Raw genomic sequence first — 23,476 nt, 5'->3', positions numbered from 1 at the left:
TGGGAATAAGAGAGGGAGGAGATGTACAATTTGGGACATGCTCAATCAGACTTGCCCCAAATGGTGGAGTTAGAAACGTGCCAGGGGATTCCAATACAATCCCATCAAGGTGGCATGTACCAATGCCATCTCACTAGTCCCAGTGATCAATTTCTGTTCACAGTTGATCACACTGATAGGTCTGAGTCAAAGGGATCACACAAACAAGACTAGTGTCTGCTAATACTAACTGATAGAATCAAAAAGGGAGAGAATCCATCATGGGAAGCGGGATACACAGCAGACTCATAGAATGGCAGATGTCCTAAATAGCACTCTGCCTCAGAATCAGCCCTTAAGGCATTCGGATATGGCTAAAGAGCCCAAGAGAGTATTTTAGGCATGGAAAGCCAAGACACCTTGGGGAAAAAAAAAAAAAAAGAAGAAGAAGAAGAAGAAGAACTAAATGAAAGACCTCTGCGAGTGAGATCCCAGTGGAAAGAATGGGGCCATCAAAGAAGGAGTTACCTTTCTCTGAAGGGAGGAGAGAACTTCCACTTTGACTATGACCCTGTCGGAATAAGATCGAAGTCAGCAAACTCAAAAGGCTTCCATAGCCTTGGCAACTCATGACTAGAGCCTAGAGAGATTACTGACACCATAAACAAGAGTGTCAAATTGTTAAGTCAACAACGAGTCACTGTGTACTTACTTCTTATGTGAGATCTGTCCTTAACGTGTTGTCCAATATGAAGTAATGCTATAACTAGTACTGAAACAGTATTTTACACTTTGTATTTCTGTGTGGGTACAAACTGATGAAATCTTTACTTAATATATACTAAATCGATCTTCTGTATATAAAGGTAATTGAAAATGAAGCTTGATGTGAATGGAATGGGAGAGGGAGCAGGAGATGGGAGGGGTGCAAGTGGGAAAGAAACTATGGGAGGGGAAAGCCATTGTACTCCATAAACTGTACTTTGGAAATTTATATTTACTGAATAAAAAGATTAATAAATTCATTCTTCCAATCAAAAAAAAAAAAAAAAAAAGACAGGGTATTTGAGTCCCTACGAAGGTAAGCAACATGAAGGAGGCTTTACTGGAGATCACAGTTTCCCCAGATTTAATCACTCACTTTCTCAATCCAGTGTTGAATCAAATATTCTGCTTGCCACAGCAAGATTTTTAACCGTTATACAGTTTTATGATTTTTATATTCAGTCATATGTTCTTACATTTTATCCTTAATGGACTATTGGGATAAACAGAAATAATAATATATAGGGTGAAATAGAAATAGGGTGAAATAGAATAAGAACTATACATAAATAACAACAATTCTGCAAAGCTGTCATATGAATCTTTATCATATTCATAATGTGCATTCATTAAATTAATCTAATGCAGCAATATTGCATGGATACTGGGAAATGCACTGTAGACTACATACACTTTGGCTTCTCTTATTAGGAATAAAGAGTTCTCTCATCCATAAAGTATCACCTCAAAGAAATTCTTTCAGATACAACTCAATGTTTCTCTTATCTAATATTTGAGGAAGAAAAGCAAAATTTTCTTTTATAATAAACAAATAGAATTTTCACTTATAATGAACAAATATTCCAATGATCAGGTCACATATACAGCAAAGCATCAATTTATTATTTTTTTTATTTTTATTTTTATTTTTATTTTTTTGACAGGCAGAGTGGACAGTGAGAGAGAGAGACAGAGAGAAAGGTCTTCCTTTGCCGTTGGTTCACCCTCCAATGGCTGCCTCCGCTGGCGTGCTGCAGCCAGCGCACAGCGCTGATCCAATGGCAGGAGCCAGGTACTTATCCTGGTCCCCCATGGGGTGCAGGGCCTAGCACTTGGGCCATCCTCCACTGCACTCCCGGGCCACAACAGAGAGCTGGCCTGGAAGAGGGGCAACCAGGACAGAATCCGGCGCCCCGACCGGGACTAGAACCCAGTGTGCCGGCGCCGCAAGGCAGAGGATTAGCCTACTAAGCCACCGCACTGGCCTCAATTTATTTTTAAGTTTTCCTTTTAACATATAATTGGTGGACAAACCAATAATGAGATAGATACACCACTTTTAAACTTATCTGATACTAAAAATCTTTTAAGATTATCAAAGAGAAATCATTTGATACACAATTGGTAAGTATGTGAGAAAAAAGACACATGCTATGGGCCCCATTTTTATAGAAAACAATTCTTTGAAGCAATAGCTATCAAAGTTTAAATGTATTCTTCCCCTCCCCTAGCTCCCAAACCAAGAACTGTACTAGTAAGGAGTTTAATTTGGTGAATGGATAAGTTCTGGAGTCAACACAACACCCTTAATGTAAAAATCATCCTTAAACTCATTTCAACATCAGAATGCGTGAACACAAACGGGAGTATCTCAGACTAGCTAACAGCAATATTTCTGATAAACAGCACAATATATTCTCTTTGAAAAAAATACATTGCATGTATTTCATGACTGATACAGCTAATTCTGGTGTACTATTTTCTCTGTTCTGAAACCTCCCTTTGCCAAACACACAAAATTAAATTTGGTGAAATAATTTAAATAATTAAACAAGTAATAATTGAATGGATCGATAGTTTGACCTTACTAAGAATTCCTCTTTTGGATAAATTCACGTAAGTATTGCAAAACACACACACAAAGAATTTTCATTGAACATGCTTTATCACAGTAAAAATAATGAAACAATCTAAATGCCCATCAACCTTAAAATACTTAAGACTCTTACCTCAGCTCTCTTCAGCATTTCCCATTTATTTAGTATTTTCATGGCAAATACCTTATCTGCATTTTTCAATTTTACTACGGCAACCTATAAAACATAAAGGAAATGCAACTTTTAAAATGTAGTAAATATACTTTTTTTAGTTACCCATTTTCCTTTTTCCTGTCTGTAAAGAAAAACACCAATTATCAATTATTTCAATTCAGTTCAAATTCTAAGATCCTAAATTAAACAATGTTGTGAGGTAAAAAGTTGCATCAGCCAACATTCGCCAAACCAGTAATTTTATTTGTGAACATCCTCCTTTCCAAGTTTTCTGCTCTGGAACTTAAACTCAACAGCTACTGTTACTAAGAAATTGACCGATATGCACAACATGAAAGAACTAGAGCTTATTAAATAATGCATGCCAAATTCCCATACGATGCTATAGGAACACCAGCTGCTAAAACAGTATCTTCTGCACAGGGCATAACTGACAGAAAAGAAACTGAACATGATCCCATTTTTCATTCTATATCCTACTACCTACTATACTACAACCCCTAACATACACACACACACCTCCAGAACAATGAAGACTAATAGTTTTATAAGTTATAGATTTCAGATATCCCTTCCAAGAAGAAAATTGAACTAATATTTCTGTATATTTCAGAAAAAATATCAAATACAAGCTATCAATTACAAGTAAAACCTCATAATTACTTTCAACAGATGGACTGTATTTCTGCCTCTACCTTTCTGTTTCCATTTGCCTATATCATCTTCAGGGACCCTCCTGCTAGTTGGATTTGCTGCACGGCTGAGGCTCAACCACAGAAGAGGAGGACAAATATTTAACAACAATGTTTCCTGTTATTGGAGACAGGGGTGGAGAGTACAAATATTACCCTACTACACAGGACAGAAATATATACACACACACACACACACACACACAGAGATCTACAAATTGTTCAAATCAGGATGGACAACAGTTTTCAACTTCAGTTCCAAAATCCAAAAAACTGTAATCACACTCATTATAACCATTTATGACTCTTATCAAGAAATGTTCAGTAATATATATATATATTTTAGTTATGTAAACAGTTACAATGACTGTAGTTACAGTTTTTCAATAATTAAAATGGTGCAAAGAAAGAGGAAGTATCCCAATTTCCAATTTAATCACTTCAGTCTTTCTTCACACCTGGAGAAATGGTGGATCCGTTATATTGTTCTTTGTTCCTCATGAACTCATGTTTAAACAAAGGGCGCTGGAAGGGCAGAAATTTAGCCTGATGGTTAAGACGCTGGTTTAGTCACTCTTGCATCCTACATCAGAGTACCTGGGGATAAATCCTAGCTCAGGATCCTGATTCCAGCTCCTGCCAAAACAGCTCCTGGGAGGCAACAGGACAAGGCCCAAGTAATTAGATACCTGCCACCCATGTGGAAGACATGGACTGAATTCCTGGCCCAGTCCAGTTCTGGCTGTTGGAGGCATTTGGGGAGTGACCTAGCAGAAGGGAGTGTTGGCTCTCTCAAACATCGTCTCCCTCTCTCAAAGAAATTTGTTTTTTCACTGAAAAAACAAAAGGGGGTTGTAATAAAAAAGAAGAAAATACTCCAAACATTGTTTCACTAAGATCTCTGGAACAGTGAAAACACAAGTTGAGCTACTCTGTAGGTTCTAAAATCAAATGCTGCACCCTTGGGAGTACACATGGCCACAAAGACAGGTCCACTAGGCAAGGCAAGTCTACACTTGGGGAATAGACATGGAAGGCTATCACTTTTTGCCCTCTCTTGTTCTGATTTAGAGAAGAACAACTAACAGACTCCCACTTCAGCAACTTCCTCTTCTCAGAGAGGAATGAAGCACCCTTAGCACATTCATCAATTAGCACATTCATCAATGTTCTATATGTTTGAGTAGACAGCTATCTGAAGAGAACTACTAGTAGAACTACCCATCAACACATATTAAGTGTGTTCCAAATGCCAGTTACTATGCTGTACACATCCACAATCACATAACCATAATTCTAAAAGCCAAGTTTTTGATAACTCATTTGGTAGCATGTACTGACATCAAGTTACTAACGGCCTTTTTTTTTTTTTTTTAATCTCAGTGTAAACATAAACATGCTTCACTGCAGAAACACAAATGCATTTACTCTGTGGCATCACTCAAAACCTCAAAGGGGTATGAAATAGAGTAGATGTACTAAATTATCTCTAAAATCCACAGTACATGTATTAGAATCATAATTACACTGGATTATACACTGTGCAATAGGAATAATGATGACGATCCCCAGCATTTACTGAACACTCTAACACTTAGCTAGCATGCATTCTGGGGAGTGATGATAGCACAGATTCTGAAGCCAGACACCTGAAGTTTGAATCTTCATTTTGTCATTAGGCATATAACTCTGAGTAGAAAACTTAAGCTAATAGGGCAGGGTTGTGGCATTAACAGGTTGGGCCACAGCCTGCAGTGTGGGCATCCCATAGGGGCACTGATTACAGCTCCGACTGCTCTACTTCTGATCCTGCTCCCTGATGATGTACCTGGGAAAGCAGCAGAGGATGACCCAAGTCCTTGGGCCTCTGCACCCATGTGGAATATCCAGATAAAGCTCCTGGCTCCTGGCTTTGGCCTGGTCCAGCCCCGGCCATTGCAGCCATTTTGGCAGTGAACCAGTGGATGGCAGATCTCTCTTTCTCTTTCTCTCTCTCTCTCTGTAACTCTGCCTTTCAAATAAAAAAAATCTTTGAAAAAGGGATAAAAAAAACCCTTGTGATAATTCAATTTTTTCATCAATACAATGAAATTAATAATAGTACGTACCTTATATTCATATACATGTATTAAAATTTAAAATAATTACCATAAGTATAAAGTGCTTACAACAGGATCTGGTACTTAATAAGCCTTCAGTAAGTTTTAGATAGTACTGTATGCCAAGCACTACATTAAGTACATTATAGCACAATTTTCAAACACTATTTCCACTATCACTAATATATGTAGCAGAGAGTACACTCCTCGGACAGCACTGTGGCACAGCGGGTAAAGCTGCTGCCTGCAGTGCTAATATCCCATATGGGCACCAGTTCAAGTCCTGGCTGTTCCACTTCCAATAAAGCTCTCTGCTATGGCCTGGGAAAGCAGTAGAAGATGGCCCAAGTCCTTGGGTCCCTGCACCCGCATGGGAGACCCACAAGAAGCTCCTGGCTCCTGGCTTCTGATCGGCACATCTCCAGCCATTGCAGCCAACTGGGGAGTGAACCAGCAGATGAAAAACCTCTCTCTCTCTCTCTGCCTCTCCTTCTCTGTGTAACTTTGCCTTTCAAATAAATAAATAAATCTTTTTAAAAAATAAAACAACAGTAGCCACCAACAGTGGTAGTATTAGTGTTGAAAGAAAAAAAATATACCCCTCATTTTCTTCAGCTACAAAAACAGAAATTTTCATTTCTTCAACTTCTTTCTATAATCTTATATGTAAGATATATATATATACATAAAAATATAATTATAAAATACCCTTATATTGAACATGTCTATATACAAAAGAAAACTAACCCACATTATTTACAATGGTATGGTTTTCTTTTTTTTTCTTAAAGATTTATTTCTTTATTTGCAGCAATGGCCAGAGCTGAGCTGATCCGTAGCCAGGAGCCAGGAGCTTCATCTGGGTCTCCCACATGGGTGCTGTGGCCCAAGGACCCGGGCCATCTTCCACTGCTTTCCCAGGCTACTGCAGAGAACTGGATCAGAAGTGGAACAGCCAGGACTCAAAGCAGCACTCATATGGGATACCGGCACTGCAGGCAGTGGCTTAACCCCCTCCGCCACAGTGCCGGACCCAATAGTATGGTTTTCTTTCTTTCTTTTTTTTTATTTGCCAGGCAGAGTTAGACAGTGAGAGAGAGACAGAGAGAAAGGCCAATAGTATGGTTTTCAACAGCAAAATATGGAGACATGTTCTAAAAGGTGAAATCAACTAAAGATGGTTTATCACAAATTAGTAATTACTCAAATGCTTAAAAAAAAGCTGAGGAATGCTATTTAACAGGAAAAATTCACAGTATACTAAATGAAACAAAGAACCTTATTACAATTTGCACACTGATTTTTTTTAAACATGAACATAAAATATGTACCATAAATTTCTATGCTTTATGTATCTTAAGGTAGAGAAACACCAAAACGTTAGAAGACCAAGTATTTCTAGGTGATATGATTTCTACTTGTCTTTCTACATTTTCTATATGGAACATGTAAGATTTCAAGCATGGAATGGGATAGTGGGGAACACCAGCTAATCCTGGTCATAAAATGACTACTAGTTATTAAGGGATTGTAGCATGACTGACAAGGGCCAACATGAGACCTTAGTCTTCAATGTGTGGGAATCAGGAACGCCCTCCTGCTAAAGGAGAGCACACATTCCCAAAACCGTCTTTTAACAGCTTCATAAACTAAAAACTTCTTTAAAATAGAACTTCAGAAAATGTTCTTGAATTATATGAAATGGATGACATGATGAGAAAATAATATAAGACTTACAAAAGATAACATATAATAAAAACTAAACTTGCTTGTCTCCTTTAGTACTAACAAATATTTTCATGTTCATTTCAGCAGAAGACAACAAAGAAAAAGAGGATTCTTTTAGCATTCTGGGTACTATAATTTCAAGAAGCACAGCTAACTAACATACGAAAGTAATACATTAAAATATCCTTTATTGTTTAATCTTACAAAGTGAATCATGGCCTAGAAATTATAAATCTAACACAGCAAAAATATTTATAAAAATAATACATATTTTTTTCAACTCACAGTAAAAGCACTATGATATTATAAAAACATAAACACTACAGAAATAATCAGTATGTGACATATACATGTGGATTAATTCTCAAACACAACTTAAGAATCACCATTCATAGCTACAACCAGTAACACCACACCAAACAGTATTTCAATATTCAGGTTGTTAGAGTTCTGCAAATCTAGTCTTACCTTCAGTATATTCAGAATTCACCATATTTCCGTGTTCCAATCAATTCTAAACTACCATCAGTGCTTGCCTGGGTTGCCCTACCCATCCTCTCTACTTCTACCCTTACCTTTTTTTTTTTTTTTTTTGACAGGCAGAGTGGACAGTGAGAGAGAGAGAAAAAGAGAAAGGAGAGAAAGGTCTTCCTTTGCCGCTGGTTTACCCTCCAATGGCCGCCGCGGCCGGCGCGCTGCAGCCGGCGCACCGCGCTGATCCGATGGCAGGAGCCAGGAGCCAGGAGCCAGGTGCTTTTCCTGGTCTCCCATGGGGTGCAGGGCCCAAGCACCTGGGCCATCCTCCACTGCACTCCCTGGCCACAGCAGAGAGCTGGCCTGGAAGAGGGGCAACCGGGACAGAATCCGGCGCCCCAACCGGGACTAGAACCTGGTGTGCCGGCGCCGCTAGGCGGAGGATTAGCCTAGTGAGCCGTGGCGCCGGCCTTTTTTTTTTTTTTTTTTTTTTTTTTTTGTGACAGGTAGAGTTACAAACAGTGAGAGAGAGACAGAGAGAAAGGCCTTCCTTCCATTGGTTCACTCCCCAAATGGCCACTATGGCCAGCGCTGAGCTGATCCGAAGCCAGGAGCCAGGCGCCCTCTCCTGGTCTCCCATGAGGTGCAGGGCCCAAGCACTTGGGCCATCCTCCACTGCACTCCGGGGCCACAGCAGAGAGCTGGACTGGAAGAGGGGCAACGGGGACCAGGAACCCAGCGCCCATATGGGATGCTGGTGCCGCAGGCAGAGCCCTGCCCTTACCTCTTAACAACCTATTTTCAACACTACTGCCACAGTGTTCCCATTTAAATGTAAATCAGATCAAGACACTAGTTTGCTCCAAAACTCCCAATGGATTCCCATGTCTCTGCAAGTCAAAGTAAAAGTTCCTGACAGAACCTAGAAAGCTGACATATTCTGGCCTCCACTTTCCCTGACCTCATAGTCTCCTCCCCTCATTCATTCTGCTCCAGTAGTCACAACAGTCACCTTGCTCAAACCCACCTTTGGGTCCTTGTGCTTACTGTTCCCTAGGCCTGGAATATTCCATCTGTCCACAGCCACACATCTTCCCACCTCACTCACTCACTGAAACACCATTCTTCCGCTTGAGAATTTTCATGCCACTTCTTTGCTTCCTTTTCTCCTTAATGAACTATACACCCATACTTGATTTTATGTATTCTGCTCATTGCTTGCCCCTCTCACTAGACTACAGGCTACTATGACAGCAGGGATTTCTTCCTCACTAGTTGACTAACACATACCTAGTACTTGGGATACTCAGTAAGTGACTGCTAAATAAATGACAGATGATTTATACGCTATGAGGGTATGTACACATAGAAAGTTGTAAACTATTGATATTTTCAGCTCTAAGTATACTATTACACTAATACTGAAACTCAAAAATCAGGCATTACAATAAAAGAAATACAACTGTATATTTTAGGACTTATTAAGTGTCAACAGATTACTCCAGCTCATCCTGCTCCCTTAACAGGTTTTCAAAGTCTGAACTTCCCCATCTGGCCTTTATTATCTTGTGCCCATTACCACGGACTATTACTGTTTCTTTTTCCATCATTTATGATTAATAATAAAATAATAACAGACAACTATTATTTATGGAAAGTTTACTCTGTGTCTGGCACTGGGCTAACCACATTACATATACTACCTCTTTAATCCTTACACCAACCCAAAGTAGGTCCTACAATTACATCATAATGAATTAGTAAACTAAGGTAGGGAGAAGTTAATTAACTTCCAGTCATACAATAAATAATACAACTAGGATATATACTCTGACTACCTGATGACAGACCTAGTGTTCTTTACTTCTGTAAGTAATGAATACCTGTTTAGGTCCTCAAGAGTTCTTCCTACTTACCATGCATATAATTTTGATACCTAGTGACATATTAATGGTGATAATTTTAATATGTGTGGAAAGTACTATTTGTGTTTTTTTAAACTGCTATTAAGTTCTAAATAGTTATTTAAAATATAAAATATATTAAGTCTTTTTAACAAGCAAACTAAAAACATTACAGAGTTTACAAAATAGCTGGAGGTATCCTTTCTATGGAGACAAAATTCATATATGCAGCAGCAACGGTCAAAATCTTTTGAAAATTAGCACAACATGGGCATCAACCAGGCAGGATAGACACCGGCTTTGAAAATAAAATATGCCCACACTAGTGTGTGCTTATGGACTGAAGAACAGCGCCATCAAAGATGAACCATGCAGTGTAATTTCAAATTTCTTTTATTCTCCCATGAATCCCAGAACAGCCAGAGTAAGAGAGATTTTAAAGATGAATGAATGGCTAAAAGTAATTCACCTTTCAGACCCTACAACTAGATTATGCAGACATATACGGCCCTAGTTATAGTAATTAGAGGAAGCAAGCTAATTAAAAGCTTTTGACACCTGAAGCAGGGGTAGCAGGCCAAAGCAGCAAGCTTTCACAACAAGCTCTGAAGCCCAGAAGCCTTGAAGCTGCCGGAGCAAGGCTGGAGCAGGCAGAAGCGGTGAGCCACCAGGAAACTGTGGACAGGCAACACCCAGGGCGTAAGTTAAAGGTTTTCCTGAAAGCAAAAAGGAAAACCCAGCGTTAAGTTAAGCAGTAACTGACAACTGAGTTGTAGAAAGAAGGTTCTTAAATCACAGAGATGCTGAATTTCAATTATATCTTGCTTCTGATAGTTTCCCATGATTTATGTTTTTAAGAGTTACATAAATCATGCTTTTATTTTCATGGTTTTGTTTTTGTATTTTTAAGAAAAAGCATAATTGTAGACATGTTCCTGTAAGATATCCAAGCTAGAGGTGAGTCTATCCATTGGACCTATCTACCTATTTACCAATTTCTGGTAGAATCTAAAACACCTTGAATGAAATAATTATCTCTTTAGGGTCTTCATATTTCTAAATATATTAGCTGATGAACACTACAGGCTATATAAGCCTAGCATATATTTTAATGTGGATGATAATAACTCAGCTTTATAAGCTCATAATCCAGTCCATACTACTTTCCATACAAAATTAATCTTTTTAAAAAAGAATAAATTACCAGCAATCTATTTGTTGTCTTTATTCCATAAACTTTAAGCAATATACATGTAGAGCAACAACAGAGCAAAAAAAGAAAGACATCATCTCACACTAAATCTCAATGCATTAAGTACTCAGATTTCACTCCAGATGTCTTAATTGCACTGGCCTGTGACAAAACAAGATATCCCTATTTGACTAACTACTGGACTGCTGTCTGCTGCCACTCACTCACCAGCCCTGCACCCTTTCTTCAATTCTTCGAAACCTCTGAACTGGAAAGTAATTTGCAGTCCCTTAACTATCGGCTCCCCTTACACTAATGAGCAACCTAAGATAATCATGAACAAGTAATTTTTCAATGCCTTGTCCTTTTTGACAATCCCTTTTATATGTACTGGTACACAAGAATATTTCAGAAAGTTCAAGGAGGGGCAGATATTTAACATAATCACTAAGACACTAGTTAGAATGCTGGTATCCTACATCAGAATATCTGGGTTCAAAACCCAGCTCCAGCTCCCTGTTTCAGCTTCCTGATGATGCAGACCCTGGGAGCCAATAGTGATGGCCCAAGTAGTTGGGTTCTTGCTACCCATTTGGAAGACCTGGATTGCATTTCCAGGTGCAAGCATTTGGGGAAGGAACTAACAGTTGGGAGCAATTTCTTTCTGTCTCTTTGCCTCTCCAAAAAGAAACAAAGCAGGCCAGCGCCGCGGCTCAATAGGCTAATCCTCCGCCTTGCGGCGCCGGCACACCAGATTCCAGTCCCAGTTGGGGCGCCAGATTCTGTCCCGGTTGCTCCGCTTCCAGTCCAGCTCTCTGCTGTGGCCGGGAAGACAGTGGAGGATGGCCCAAGTGCTTGGGCCCTGCACCCACATGGGAGACCAGGAGAAGCTCCTGGCTTCGGATCAGCACAGTGCGCTGGCCGCAGCGGCCACTGAGGGGTGAACTAATGGAAAAGAAGACCTTTCTCTGTCTCTCTCTCTCACTGTCCACTCTGCCTGTCAAAAAAAAAAAAAAAAAAAGCAAAAAAGGTTAATAAAACATGAAATTAGAAGATAAGCTTATTATGATGTAAAACATTTTCAGCATTTTTTTCACAATGAACATTTTCCATAAACTTTTGAAACATTCTTATGTTCTCTAGGTATTTGTATGATGGCTTCCTTTTTTTTAAGTCAGTGTTCAAAAAAGAGAGAGGGAGGGACAGAGGGAGATATCCACTGGTTCACTCCCTAGATGGCCATAATGGTCAAGAACAGACCAAGCAAAAGCCAGGGGCTTCTTCCTGGTCTCCCATTTGGGTGACAGGGGTAAAAGCACTTGGGTCATCTTCCACTACTTTTCCCAGGCCATCAGCCAAGAGCTAGATTGGAAGTGGTGGAGCCAAGACTCAACCAGAACTCATATGAAATGCTGGTGTCACAGGCAGGAGCTTTACCCACTACACCATAATACTACCTGGATTTGTTTTTTGCAGAGTTCAATCTCAACACCTCAAATCTATCTGTAGTCCTACATTAATTCTTTTATTTTTAAACAGGCAGAGTGGACAGTGAGAGAGAGAGAGACAGAGAAAAAGGTCTTCCTTTGCTGTTGGTTCACCCTCCAATGGCTGCCACGGCCAGCACACCGTGCTGATCTGAAGCCAGGAGCCAGGTGCTTCTCCTGGTCTCCCATACGAGTGCAAGGCCCAAACACTTGGGCCATCCTCCACTGCACTCCCGGGCCACAGCAGAGAGCTGGCTTGGAAGAGGGGCAACCGGGACAGAATCCGGCGCCCCAACCGGGACTAGAACCCGGGGTGCCCGCACTGCAGGTGGAGGATTAGCCTATTGAGCCGTGGCGCCGACCCCCACCATTAATTCTTTGTCATTCTCAATAGGCCTTGTACCAGTCTTCTAAAATGCCCTGTACCATCTTGACATCACCTTCTGTTCCTTTCTATCCCATGCCTGTCCTATGTACCTTTCACCTCAAAATTAAAGACCTGGTAGCCTACTTCAAAGATAACATATTTTTCATATTACTTCATATTAGTTACATTTCTACTTCTTCTTACCTCCTTTTCCTGTTGATCCCCAAGAAGAGATGTCCCTTCGCCTTTTAAGACTAACACTTTTTGGCCGGCGCCGTGGCTCAATAGGCTAATCCTCCGTGTTGCGGCACCGGCACACTGGGTTCTAGTCCCATTTGGGGCACCAGATTCTGTCCCGGTTGCCCCTCTTCCAGGCCAGCTCTCTGCTGTGGCCAGGGAGTGCAGTGGAGGATGGCCCAAGTGCTTGGGCCCTTCCCCCGCATGGGAGACCAGGAAAAGCACCTGGCTCCTGGCTTCGGATCAGCGCGATGCGCTGGCCACAGCGGCCATTGGCGGGTGAACAAAGGCAAAGGAAGACCTTTCTCTCTGTCTCTCTCTCTCTCACTGTCCACTCTGCCTGTCAAAAAAAAAAAAAAAAAAAAAAGACTAACACTTTCATTTGAGCCCTTTATTATTTATTTATTTATTTATTTATATTTCAAAGGCTGAGTTTGGGGGCAGGGAGGGGGAAGGAGAGGGAGAGAGAAAGAGATCTTCTATGTTCACCCCCCTAAATGGCCACAAGGGCTAGAGCTGGGCTAGACTGAACTAGGAGCCAGGAGCTTCTTCCAGTTTTCCCACAAGGGTGCAAGGGTCCCAGTAGGAACATTTTCCGCTGCTTTCCCAGGCACATTAGCAGAGAGCTGGATCAGAAATGGAGCAGCCGGCTGGCGCTGCGGCTCAATAGGCTAATCCTCTGCCTTGCAGCACCAGCACACCGGGTTCTAGTCCTGGTCAGGGCACCAGATTCTGTCCCGGTTGCCCCTCTTCCAGGCCAGCTCTCTGCTGTGGCCCGGGAGTGCAGTGGAGGATGGCCCAAGTGCTTGGACCCTGCACCCCATGGGAGACCAGGATAAGCACCTGGCTCCTGCCTTCAGATCAGCCTGGTGCACCGGCCGCAGCGAGCCGGCAGAGGCGGCCATTGGAGGGTGAACCAACGGCAAAGGAAGACCTTTTCCTGTCTCTCTCTCTCACTGTCCACTCTGCCTGTCAAAACAAACAAACAAAAAACAAACCAAAAGAATGGAGCAGCCAGAAACAGAACTGGTGCCCATATGGGATGCTAGCGTCAGGTGATGGCTTAACCCACTGCACCACAGAGCTGGACCCTCATGTGAGATTTTTTTTTTTTTTTTTTTTTTTTTTTTTGACAGGCAGAGTTAGACAGTGAGAGAGAGAGACAGAGAGAAAGGTCTTCCTTTGCCGTTGGTTCACCCCCCAATGGCCGCTGCAGCCGGTGCACTGGGCTGATCCGAAGCCAGGAGCCAGGTGCTTATCCTGGTCTCCCACGCGGGTGCAGGGCCCAAGCACTTGGGCCATCCTCCACTGCATTCCCGGGCCACAGCAGAGAGTGGCCTGGAAGAGGGGCAACTGGGACAGAATCCGGCGCCCCGACCGGGACTAGAACCCGGTGTGTCGGTGCCGCAGGCAGAGGATTAGCCTAGTGAGCCGAGGCGCCTGCCCCATGTGAGATCTTGATTCTACGCCCTCCCTTCCTTCTCTTTTTACCTTGTTCTATTAACGACTGCTTTCCCATCTTTAAGTCCCATTCACCTGAATATTAAGTCAAAAACTTTCCCAAGAACACTGAAGAATGAAAAATAAAACACAAACTTTACCTTCATCCTACCTTCCCCCTGAGGAACAAATACTGCATTACTTTTCCATAAGACATCATTTTCCATAAAGCACATTTTGAAGGGGCATTATGTGCTTGCTGTGTCCACTTGCTCATGATTTATTGCTTCTTCAACTCTTTCAATCACCTATGTCAATCTAGTTTCTATTTCATTCTACTGGACAAAAATGATTCTCTCAAAGATTAATAGTGACCTAAATTCCAAATAAAACATACTGTTCTCAATTCTCATCTGCTTTTACCTGTCATGCACTGCTGACAATCCATATAGTTCCCTAATTTTTCTTTTTCTGTAACTTGTTAAACATTCTCCCCTAAGATCCCTACTTCACTTCTTTATCTCCTTCCCAAAAGCCTCAATTAACAGCTATATACAAATACTCCTAAATCCTTTTCTCTCAGCATCTAGAACCAAATTTCTACTTGCTTCAGCAAACGTCTCAAATTTAATGAGTCAAAAACCTGTATACCAAACTCAGTCAAACTGCAGACTTAAATCATCTATGAATTTTACCTTTAACTCACTAGTGATATCCAAAGTCACTTCTTTACAATCTCTGCCACCCACCCTCCTTTTCTACTACCAATAACCTAGACTACACCCTCATCAGAAACATGTTAATAAGTTACTTTTTGACCACTTTATTTATAGGCCAGACTGCTAATTTCTAGAAATATGAAGTCAAATAAAAGCTTTCTTGCCCTTAAAAATTTCACAGTCCAGTGTCAGAAATGTACTTAAAACAGAAATATGTGCCCAGTTCCATGACAAAAACACATGGAAATGAGACAAAGTCCCATAAAAGGCAAAGATAGATTCCTGATCCAAAAAGTAAAAGTGGGGGAGGGAGGTGTGTAATATGTGAACATGTACTTGTATGTTAGTTTCTTGGAAGAGGTGACACCTAATTATTAGATTGTGCACTCCAGAAAAAGAGAACAAAGTGGATGTGACTGAGGAGAGGGGTTATTTGAGAAGTGGGGACAGCATGAGCATGGCAGAGTCAAGAAATCCCAGTGTATGTAGAAGGAGATGTTCAAGAACAGTAAGGAGCCGGCGCCGTGGCTCAATAGGCTAATCCTCCACCTTGCGGCGCCGGCACACCGGGTTCGAGTCCCGGTTGGGGCGCCGGATTCTGTCCCGGTTGCCCCTCTTCCAGGCCAGCTCTCTGCTATGGCCAGGGAGTGCAGTGGAGGATGGCCCAGGTGCTTGGGCCCTGCACCCCATGGGAGACCAGGAAAAGCACCTGGCTCCTGGCTCCTGCCAGGATCAGCGCAGTGCGCCGGCTGCAGCGGCGGCCATTGGAGGGTGAACCAACGGCAAAAAGGAAGACCTTTCTCTCTCTGTCTCTCTCTCTCACTGTCCACTCTGCCTGTCAAAAAAAAAAAAAAAAAAAGAACAGTAAGGAGTTTTCTTTCCTAGGAGCATACAGAGCACCACAGAGAAGAGGAAGAAATGATGTGGATCGCTCCACACAGAAGAACTTGCATGTCATATTAATAAAGTAGAACCTTAAAAATGTAGGGATTACCCTTCCTAGATTATTTTAGTTAGATCACTCCAGCAGCTCTTGTGGAAATGTCTGGAAGGCAAGGAAAGCAATTAGAGAATTTCAGCAGTTCAGGTAAGATGCTTTAACTAGAAAAGAGAGGAGAAAATCCAAGAAACACTTAGGATACAGATGTTGGTGACTGATGAGATAAGAGGCCAGAGAGTGAGAAATCCAGGACTGCCCTGGCTTTGTTCTCTTCTCTGTCCAATCCTTTCTCAACACCATCACCAACTTTATCTTTTAAAAAGAGCTCTAATTATATCACCACTCTGCTTATTAACATTTGATAGGACTCTTAGCCTTATAAAGATTCTTAGCATAGCACAACTCACTCATTGTTTTGCCGAAATAACCTTCCAATGCTTATCTTTCACCACTAACAACAAAAACTCTATATTCTAGTCACAAGATTGTGCACAGCTCCCTGAATAAAAAGAAATTCACTTAAAAGAAAAACAACAGAATATATTACAGAATATTCACAAAATTATAATAAAACATCCACAGATAATATTATTTAAGATTAGAAAACGACCATCATTTAAGAACCTTTCTATATCTTTTCAACAAGGAACTCATCCTCTACAAATATAGTCTAAGAAAATCACTTGAAATGCAATGAAAACACTATGTATAAAAATGCTCTAAACACCATTTATAACATGGTAAAAAAAAAAAACTTGTATTTGTTTATTCATTCAAGAAACATGTATTAGGCATCTACTACATACAAGATACTGGGTTAGGGACTGGCATTGTGGCCCAGCACATAAAGCCACTGCCTGTGACATCAATATCCCACATGGGCATCAATTGTGTCTTGGCTGCTCCATTTATGGCCCACCTCCCCTAATGGGACAGGGAAAGCAGCAGAACACGGCCCAACTGCTTGGGCCCCTGTACCACATGGGAGACTCAGATAGAGCTCCTGGATCCTGGGTTTAGCCTGGCCCACCCACAACTGATGCAACCATTAGAGAGTGAACCAGCAGATGGAAGATCTCTCTGTCTCTCCCTCTAACTCTGCCTTTCAAACAAATAATAAATCTTAAAAAAAAAGTTCATGGAAAAAAAGTAAATTTAAGTTTAAAAAACAAAAGACACTAGGTCAATTGCTGAGGAGTGCAATGTTCTAACAAAGGAAAAAAATCCTTGTACCAACAGAGCAAACATTCTACTTTAATAAGAAAATGGATAAATAAATTATGGACTATTCACATAATGAAATTATATGGAGCCATGAGAAATCAGATTGACAAAGAAATATTTTAATACATAGGAAAAAGACAAAATATTTAATAAGAAAAGCTCATCAGTGTTTACAAAACTACCCCAATGTGGGGAGCAACTGAGACTAGACTAAATTACTGGAACTAGGACTAATTCTATGCTTCTGATCTCCCACAATATGGCGCTGGGGAGGAGTAAACAACTTCTATGCAGCTGCCTCACCAACTTGACTGATAAGCTGCAGGAGCTGATCCTGCTCCTGATTGGAGGAGAGCAGCGTGCTCGGCGTGTGGGCAGCAGAGCATGGATTGGTGGAAGAGGACTATAAAGGAGGAGAGAGACAACATCCACCAGGAACATCTGAGGGAAACATCTGAGGAACCCCTGAGAGAGCCGGCCGGCGGTGTGCCGCTCCTCCGCGGAGGCAGAGGCGGAGGCGGAGGCGGAGGTGCGCAGCTAACTCCGGATGGCGTCGTTCCTCCGCGAGTGAGGGACCGGCAGCTAACCCGGGAAGAGCCGGCCAAAAAGAACAGCGCAGGGTCCGGTGTTGTTCCTCCACGAATGGGGGAGTGACACCCCAACTACCAACAAAAAGAGATAAAATACTTTTGTACTACAAAAGTACAAAAGTGGTCATCAGTGCTGTGAACCTACCCTGTTACTGATTAAGCTGTGACTGTAACCAGTGGAACCAGCATGGAACATAATTGGAATATGGTAAATAACCAAGAAGTATTATTTTAATTAATGAAAAAAGGGAAGCATGAAAGAAAAGAGAACCTCATTTTCCAACCCCTTATAAGGAAAATGACTATATTTAGAAGCACTGTGCTAAGTATTAAATATAAGGACTAAGGAAAATTCACTCCTTTATCTCACAGAACTTAGTCTATTGGTGAAGAAAAACATTAAACACATAAATAAGGAACTTAATAGTTACAAGTATAAATGCTAGGACAAGTTGTTTAGCTGTTCTCATCTTCCCCATTAGGAAGATATAATTATATCTTTACTTCCATTTTTATAAATTCAGTCAGTCCCTTGATTTTATTGTTATATTCAGTTCTTTCATTGACTTCTGTAATCAATTCTTTCACTGATTCCAAAAATGGAATTTTAAAGAAGCAAAATATGACAATATTTTATTAAGCCAGTAGGACCTGTGATTTCTCTGAAAACACCTACTAACACTGGTCTTAAATACAATGTACTGGGGCTAGTGCTGTGGCAACACAGTTAAGCCACTGCCTGTGACACTGGCCCAATACCCAGATGCTCCACTTCCCATCCAGCTGCCTGGTAACGCACCTGGGAAAGAAGCAGAGGTTGGCCTAAGTGCTTGGGCCCTTGCCACCCATGCAGCATTTTCAGGAACTCTCATTTTCCAAAGCAGATGAAGTTTTACATTCCCATCAACAGTATATAAGAGTTTCAATTTTTCCACATCCTTGCCACCAGTACTGTGACTGTCTTGCTTTTTTAAATTATAGCCATCTTAGTGAGAAGCAGTATCTTGCTATAGTTGGTTGTTTTTTTTTTTTTTTTTTTTTTTGCATTTCTTGAATGACTACTGATGCTGAACATTCTTTCATGTACTCACTGCCCATTTATATTTCTTCTTTGGAGAAATGTCTATTCAAATCATTTGTCAAATTTTAAATATTTCCATTTTTATTGAATTATATAGTTATCTAATCCAGATACTGGACTCTTATCAGATATATGACTTTAAATGTTCTCTCATTCCATGATAAATTATTTCAAATGTTTTCTCCCATTCCCTGATACTGATTTCTGGATACCCAAATTAATTTTGATGAAACCTAAAACTGAATTTCTCCTTAGTGCTTTAGAATTTGGTGTCATATTTAAAAAATCATTGCTTAATCTAACATCACAAAAATGTACACCTATATTTCCTTCACAGAGTTTCAAAGCTTTAGTTCTTACATTTATAAGTCAATCTATATTGAGTTAATTTTCGTATACAGTTTAAGGTAGAATCCAACTTCTTTTCCATATGAATATTCAGTCTTCCCTGTACCAATTTTTGAAAAAGTCTTTTTACTAGTTTGAATCATTTGGACATCCTTATCAAAAATCAACGATCAGGGTGGGTTAAGTTTAGCAGAGCAGTTAAGGTGCTACTTGGGATGCCCGCATCCCATTTTGAGTGCCTAGGTTTGAGACCTGGCTCTGCTCCCAGTTCTACATTACCACCAGTGAACAAGCTGGTGGGTAGCAGATAATGGCTCAAGTACTTGGTTCCTTGCCATCCAACTGTGAAGCACAGATTGGGTTCCTGTTCCAGGCATCTGGAAAGTAAACAAGTAGATGTGAAATTTCTAATTCTCTGTCTCTGTCCTTCAAATACTTTAAAAAAAAAAAACAACAGTCCAATCATGTTTGTATTTTTTTTTCTGGACCTCCAATTATAATCCACTGATCTATATTTGATCCTTATGCCGGTACCACTCAACTTCAATTACTGCTGCTATAGTAAGTTTGAAAATCATGAACTATGTGTCCTCTAACTCTTCTTTTTCAAAGCTGTTTTTACTATTCTGGATCCCTTGAATTTCTACATAAATTTTAGAACCAGCCTGAGAAATTCCATCAAAAAGGTAAGATTTTGATAGGGAATGCACTAAATATGTAGATCAATTTGCAAAATATTACCATCTTAACAATACTCTGTATTCTGATCCACAAACATGAGGTGTCTTTCTATTTGTCTAGATCTTTGTTAATTTCTTTCAACAGTACCTTATAAGTCTGGGCCTTCATTTAAAAATATATCCACTGGATATAAAATCTTAATTTGATAGGTTTTCCGCTTTCAGCAGTTAAAAGATCTGATTTTTTTTCCATTATTACCTTCTTCCATAATTTCCATTATAAAGTAAACTGTCTTCACATCGCTTTTTGAAAGTTATATGTCCTTTTTCCTCCAGGCATTATTAAAATTTTCTAATTTCTGGCCGGCGCCGCGGCTCACTAGGCTAATCCTCCACCTAGCAGCGCCGGCACACCGGGTTCTCGTCCCGGTCGGGGCACCGGATTCTGTCCCGGTTGCCCCTCTTCCAGGCCAGCCCTCTGCTGTGGCCAGGGAGTGCAGTGGAGGATGGCCCAAGTGTTTGCGCCCTGCACCCCATGGGAGACCAGGAAAGGCACCTGGCTCCTGGCTCCTGCCATCGGATCGGTGCGGTGCGCCGGCCGCAGCGCGCCGGCCGCGGCGGCCATTGGAGGGTGAACCAACGGCAAAGGAAGACCTTTCTCTCTCTCTCTCTCTCTCACTGTCCACTCTGCCTGTCAAAAAAAAAATATTTCTAATTTCGGTTTTCACTAGTTTTACTATTACATGCCTGGACATATTTATTTTACAATGGAGTCACAGGACTTCATAAATCTATGTATGGATTTATGTTTTTAGTTACCTTTGAAAAACTATCAACCATTAATTTTAAACCAGTATTCTGTTGTATTGTCTTTTTCATTTCCTTCTAGAATTTTAAATATATACATGTTAATTTTTCACTATAACTAATATGAATCTTCACTTCGTAATTTTCTGTCCATTTCTTCCTTCACTTCAATAATCCTCTAGTTGCTGTGAAATCTATCTCAGAAACCTGAATATAACCCTACTATACAACCCAGCCATACCACTCTTTGCAATTTACCCAAAGGAAATTAAATTGGCAAATAAAAGAGTTGTCTGCACCTCAATGTTTATTGCAGCTCAATTCACAATAGCTAAGATCTGGAATCAACCTAAATGCCCATCAACAGAAGACTGGATAAAGAAATTATGGGATATGTACTCTATAAAATACTATAATGCAGTAAAAAAAAAAGAAATCCGGTCATTTGCAACAAAATGGAGGAATCTGGAAAACATCATGCTGAGTAAATTAAGCCAGTCCCAAAGGGACAAATATCATATGTTCTCCCTGACCAGTGACAACTGAGCACCTAGAAGGAAACCTGTAGAAGTAAAACTGACACTATGAGAAACAATGACTTGATCAGCCCTTGTCCTGTCGAGGAACAACTTAATACTTTATCCCTTTTAGTATTTTTTTATTCTACTTAATATTATTGGTGAACTCTTTAATTAACACACAATTATTCTTAGGTATTTAAATTTAACTGAAAAGTGATCCCTGTTAAATATAAGAGTGGGAATAAGAGAGGGAGAAGATGTACAGTTCGGCACATGCTCACTCAGACTTGCTCCAAACGGAGAGTTAGAAATGTGCCAGGGGATTCCAATACAATCCCATCAACGTGGCATGTACCAATGCCATCTCACTAGTCAAAGGGATCAGTTTCAGTTCATAATTGATCATAATGATAGGATTAAGAGTTAAAGGGATCTCATAAACAAGACTAGTGTCTGCTAATAATAACTGATAGAATTAAAAAGGAGAGAACAATGCAACATGGGAAGCGGGATACACAGCAGACTCATAGAATGGCAGATGTCCTAAACAGCACTCTGGCCTCAGAATCAAGCCCTGAAGGCATTTGGATCTGGCTAAAAAGCCCATGAGAGTTTCTCAGGCATGGAAAGCCAAGACGCTGTGGCAAAAACAAACACACACCTAAATGAAAGATCTAAATAAGATGGGAGTTGGCGAACTCAGTTAGCTTCCATAGCCTTGGCAACTCATGACAAGAGCCTCAGGTGATTACTGACGCCATAAACAAGAGTGTCAATTGTTAAATCAACAACAGGAGTCACTGTGCACTTACTCCCCATGTAGGATCTCAGTCCTTAATGTGTTGTACTATGTGAATTAACGGTATAACTAGTACTCAAACAGTACTTTACACTTTGTGTTTCTGTGTGGGTGCAAACTGTTGAAATCTTTACTTAGTATATACTAAATCAATCTTCTGTATATAAAGAGAATTGAAAATGAATCTTGATGTGAATGGGATGGGAGAGGGAATGGAGGAAATGGGATGGTTGTGGGTGGGAGGGAGGTTATGGGGGGGAAAAAGCCACTGTAATCCAAAAGCTGTACTTTGGAAATTTACATTTATTAAATAAAAGTTTAAAAAGATAGGGTTGGATAAACCAGATTTACTGTTTTTATAGATCACAACTTTACCAATCATTTTAAAATGTGCCATAGTAAGGTTCCACCTTACAAAAATAAACACCTCTAAGTCTTGATTTCTTTTTTTATGTGAGTATTAACTTAACAATTTCTGAGGTGGTAGTGTTAAAAGCTCTATCTTAAGCTGTTTAAAACTCTCGTATTCCACAACCTAAACTTCTATAGTGTTACTTTATATACTTTAAAGCTAATTTGTTCAATAAACATTTTCATGATTACTAACTTCTTTTAAAAATTATTTTTAATATCTATAAACTATTACATGAAAAAATGAATGTACAATTTAATATAAAATTAACAAATATAAATAAAACCCAGATTAGAAATTAGAGCACTGAAACAACCTAGACACCCTTGCTCCCTTTAGCCTTACAACTCCTACCTTCCCTGAGACAACCATTATCGTTTTTGCATAAAATCGTACCAAATACATTGTTTCCTGTGTTGCTTCCTACTAAACATCTTGTTGGGTTTTAAAATCAAGGTTATTGGCTGGCGCCGCGGCTCACTAGGCTAATCCTCTGCCTAGCGGCGCCGGCGCACCGGGTTCTAGTCCCGGTCGGGGCGCCGAATTCTGTCCCGGTTGCCCCTCTTCCAGGCCAGCTCTCTGTTGTGGCCAGGGAGTGCAGTGGAGGATGGCCCAGGTGCTTGGGCCCTGCACCCCATGGGAGACCAGGATAAGCACCTGGCTCCTGGCTCCTGCCATCGGATCAGCGCGGTGCGCCGGACGCAGCGCACCGGCTGCAGCTGCCATTGGAGGGTGAACCAACGGCAAAGGAAGACCTTTCTCTCTGTCTCTCTCTCTCTCACTGTAAACTCTGCCTGTCAAAAATAAATAAATAAATAAATAAAAATCAAGGTTATCCTGTCCCCATAAAATGAGTCAGGTCGTGCAATTTTGTTCTTCTATCATCTGGGGAAGTTAAGTTTAGAATTACTTTTTGCTTAAATCAGTCTACAAAGCTTGT

At 40.6% G+C, this 23,476-nt stretch overlaps 1 protein-coding gene across 26 annotated transcripts in view; it reads right to left on the bottom strand.

The window, feature by feature from the left end:
- The window catches only part of CDC42BPA (CDC42 binding protein kinase alpha), a 343,482-nt gene that overhangs the window by 235,499 nt on the left and 84,507 nt on the right, over positions 1–23,476 (bottom strand). For 25 of the 26 annotated variants that reach the window (XR_016219088.1, XR_016219086.1, XR_016219087.1 and 22 more), the window contains exon 3: positions 2,754–2,837. Coding sequence is in view for 23 of the 26 variants with exons in the window: in XM_051820822.3 (XP_051676782.1) it covers positions 2,754–2,837 (84 nt within the window). In the remaining 3 variants the exon portion in view is untranslated. Of the gene's footprint in view, positions 1–2,753; positions 2,838–10,250; positions 10,409–23,476 lie in introns of all 26 variants that reach the window. The other variant, XM_008268140.5, reaches the window with a different exon arrangement.

The sequence above is a fragment of the Oryctolagus cuniculus genome, chromosome 13, assembly GCF_051225735.1.
Source record: "Oryctolagus cuniculus isolate XC-2025 breed Fujian yellow rabbit chromosome 13, ASM5122573v1, whole genome shotgun sequence".
Lineage (NCBI taxonomy): Eukaryota > Metazoa > Chordata > Mammalia > Lagomorpha > Leporidae > Oryctolagus > Oryctolagus cuniculus.
The sequence above is the reverse complement of the archived record's forward strand: the minus strand, read 5'-3'. Positions and strand labels throughout refer to the sequence as shown.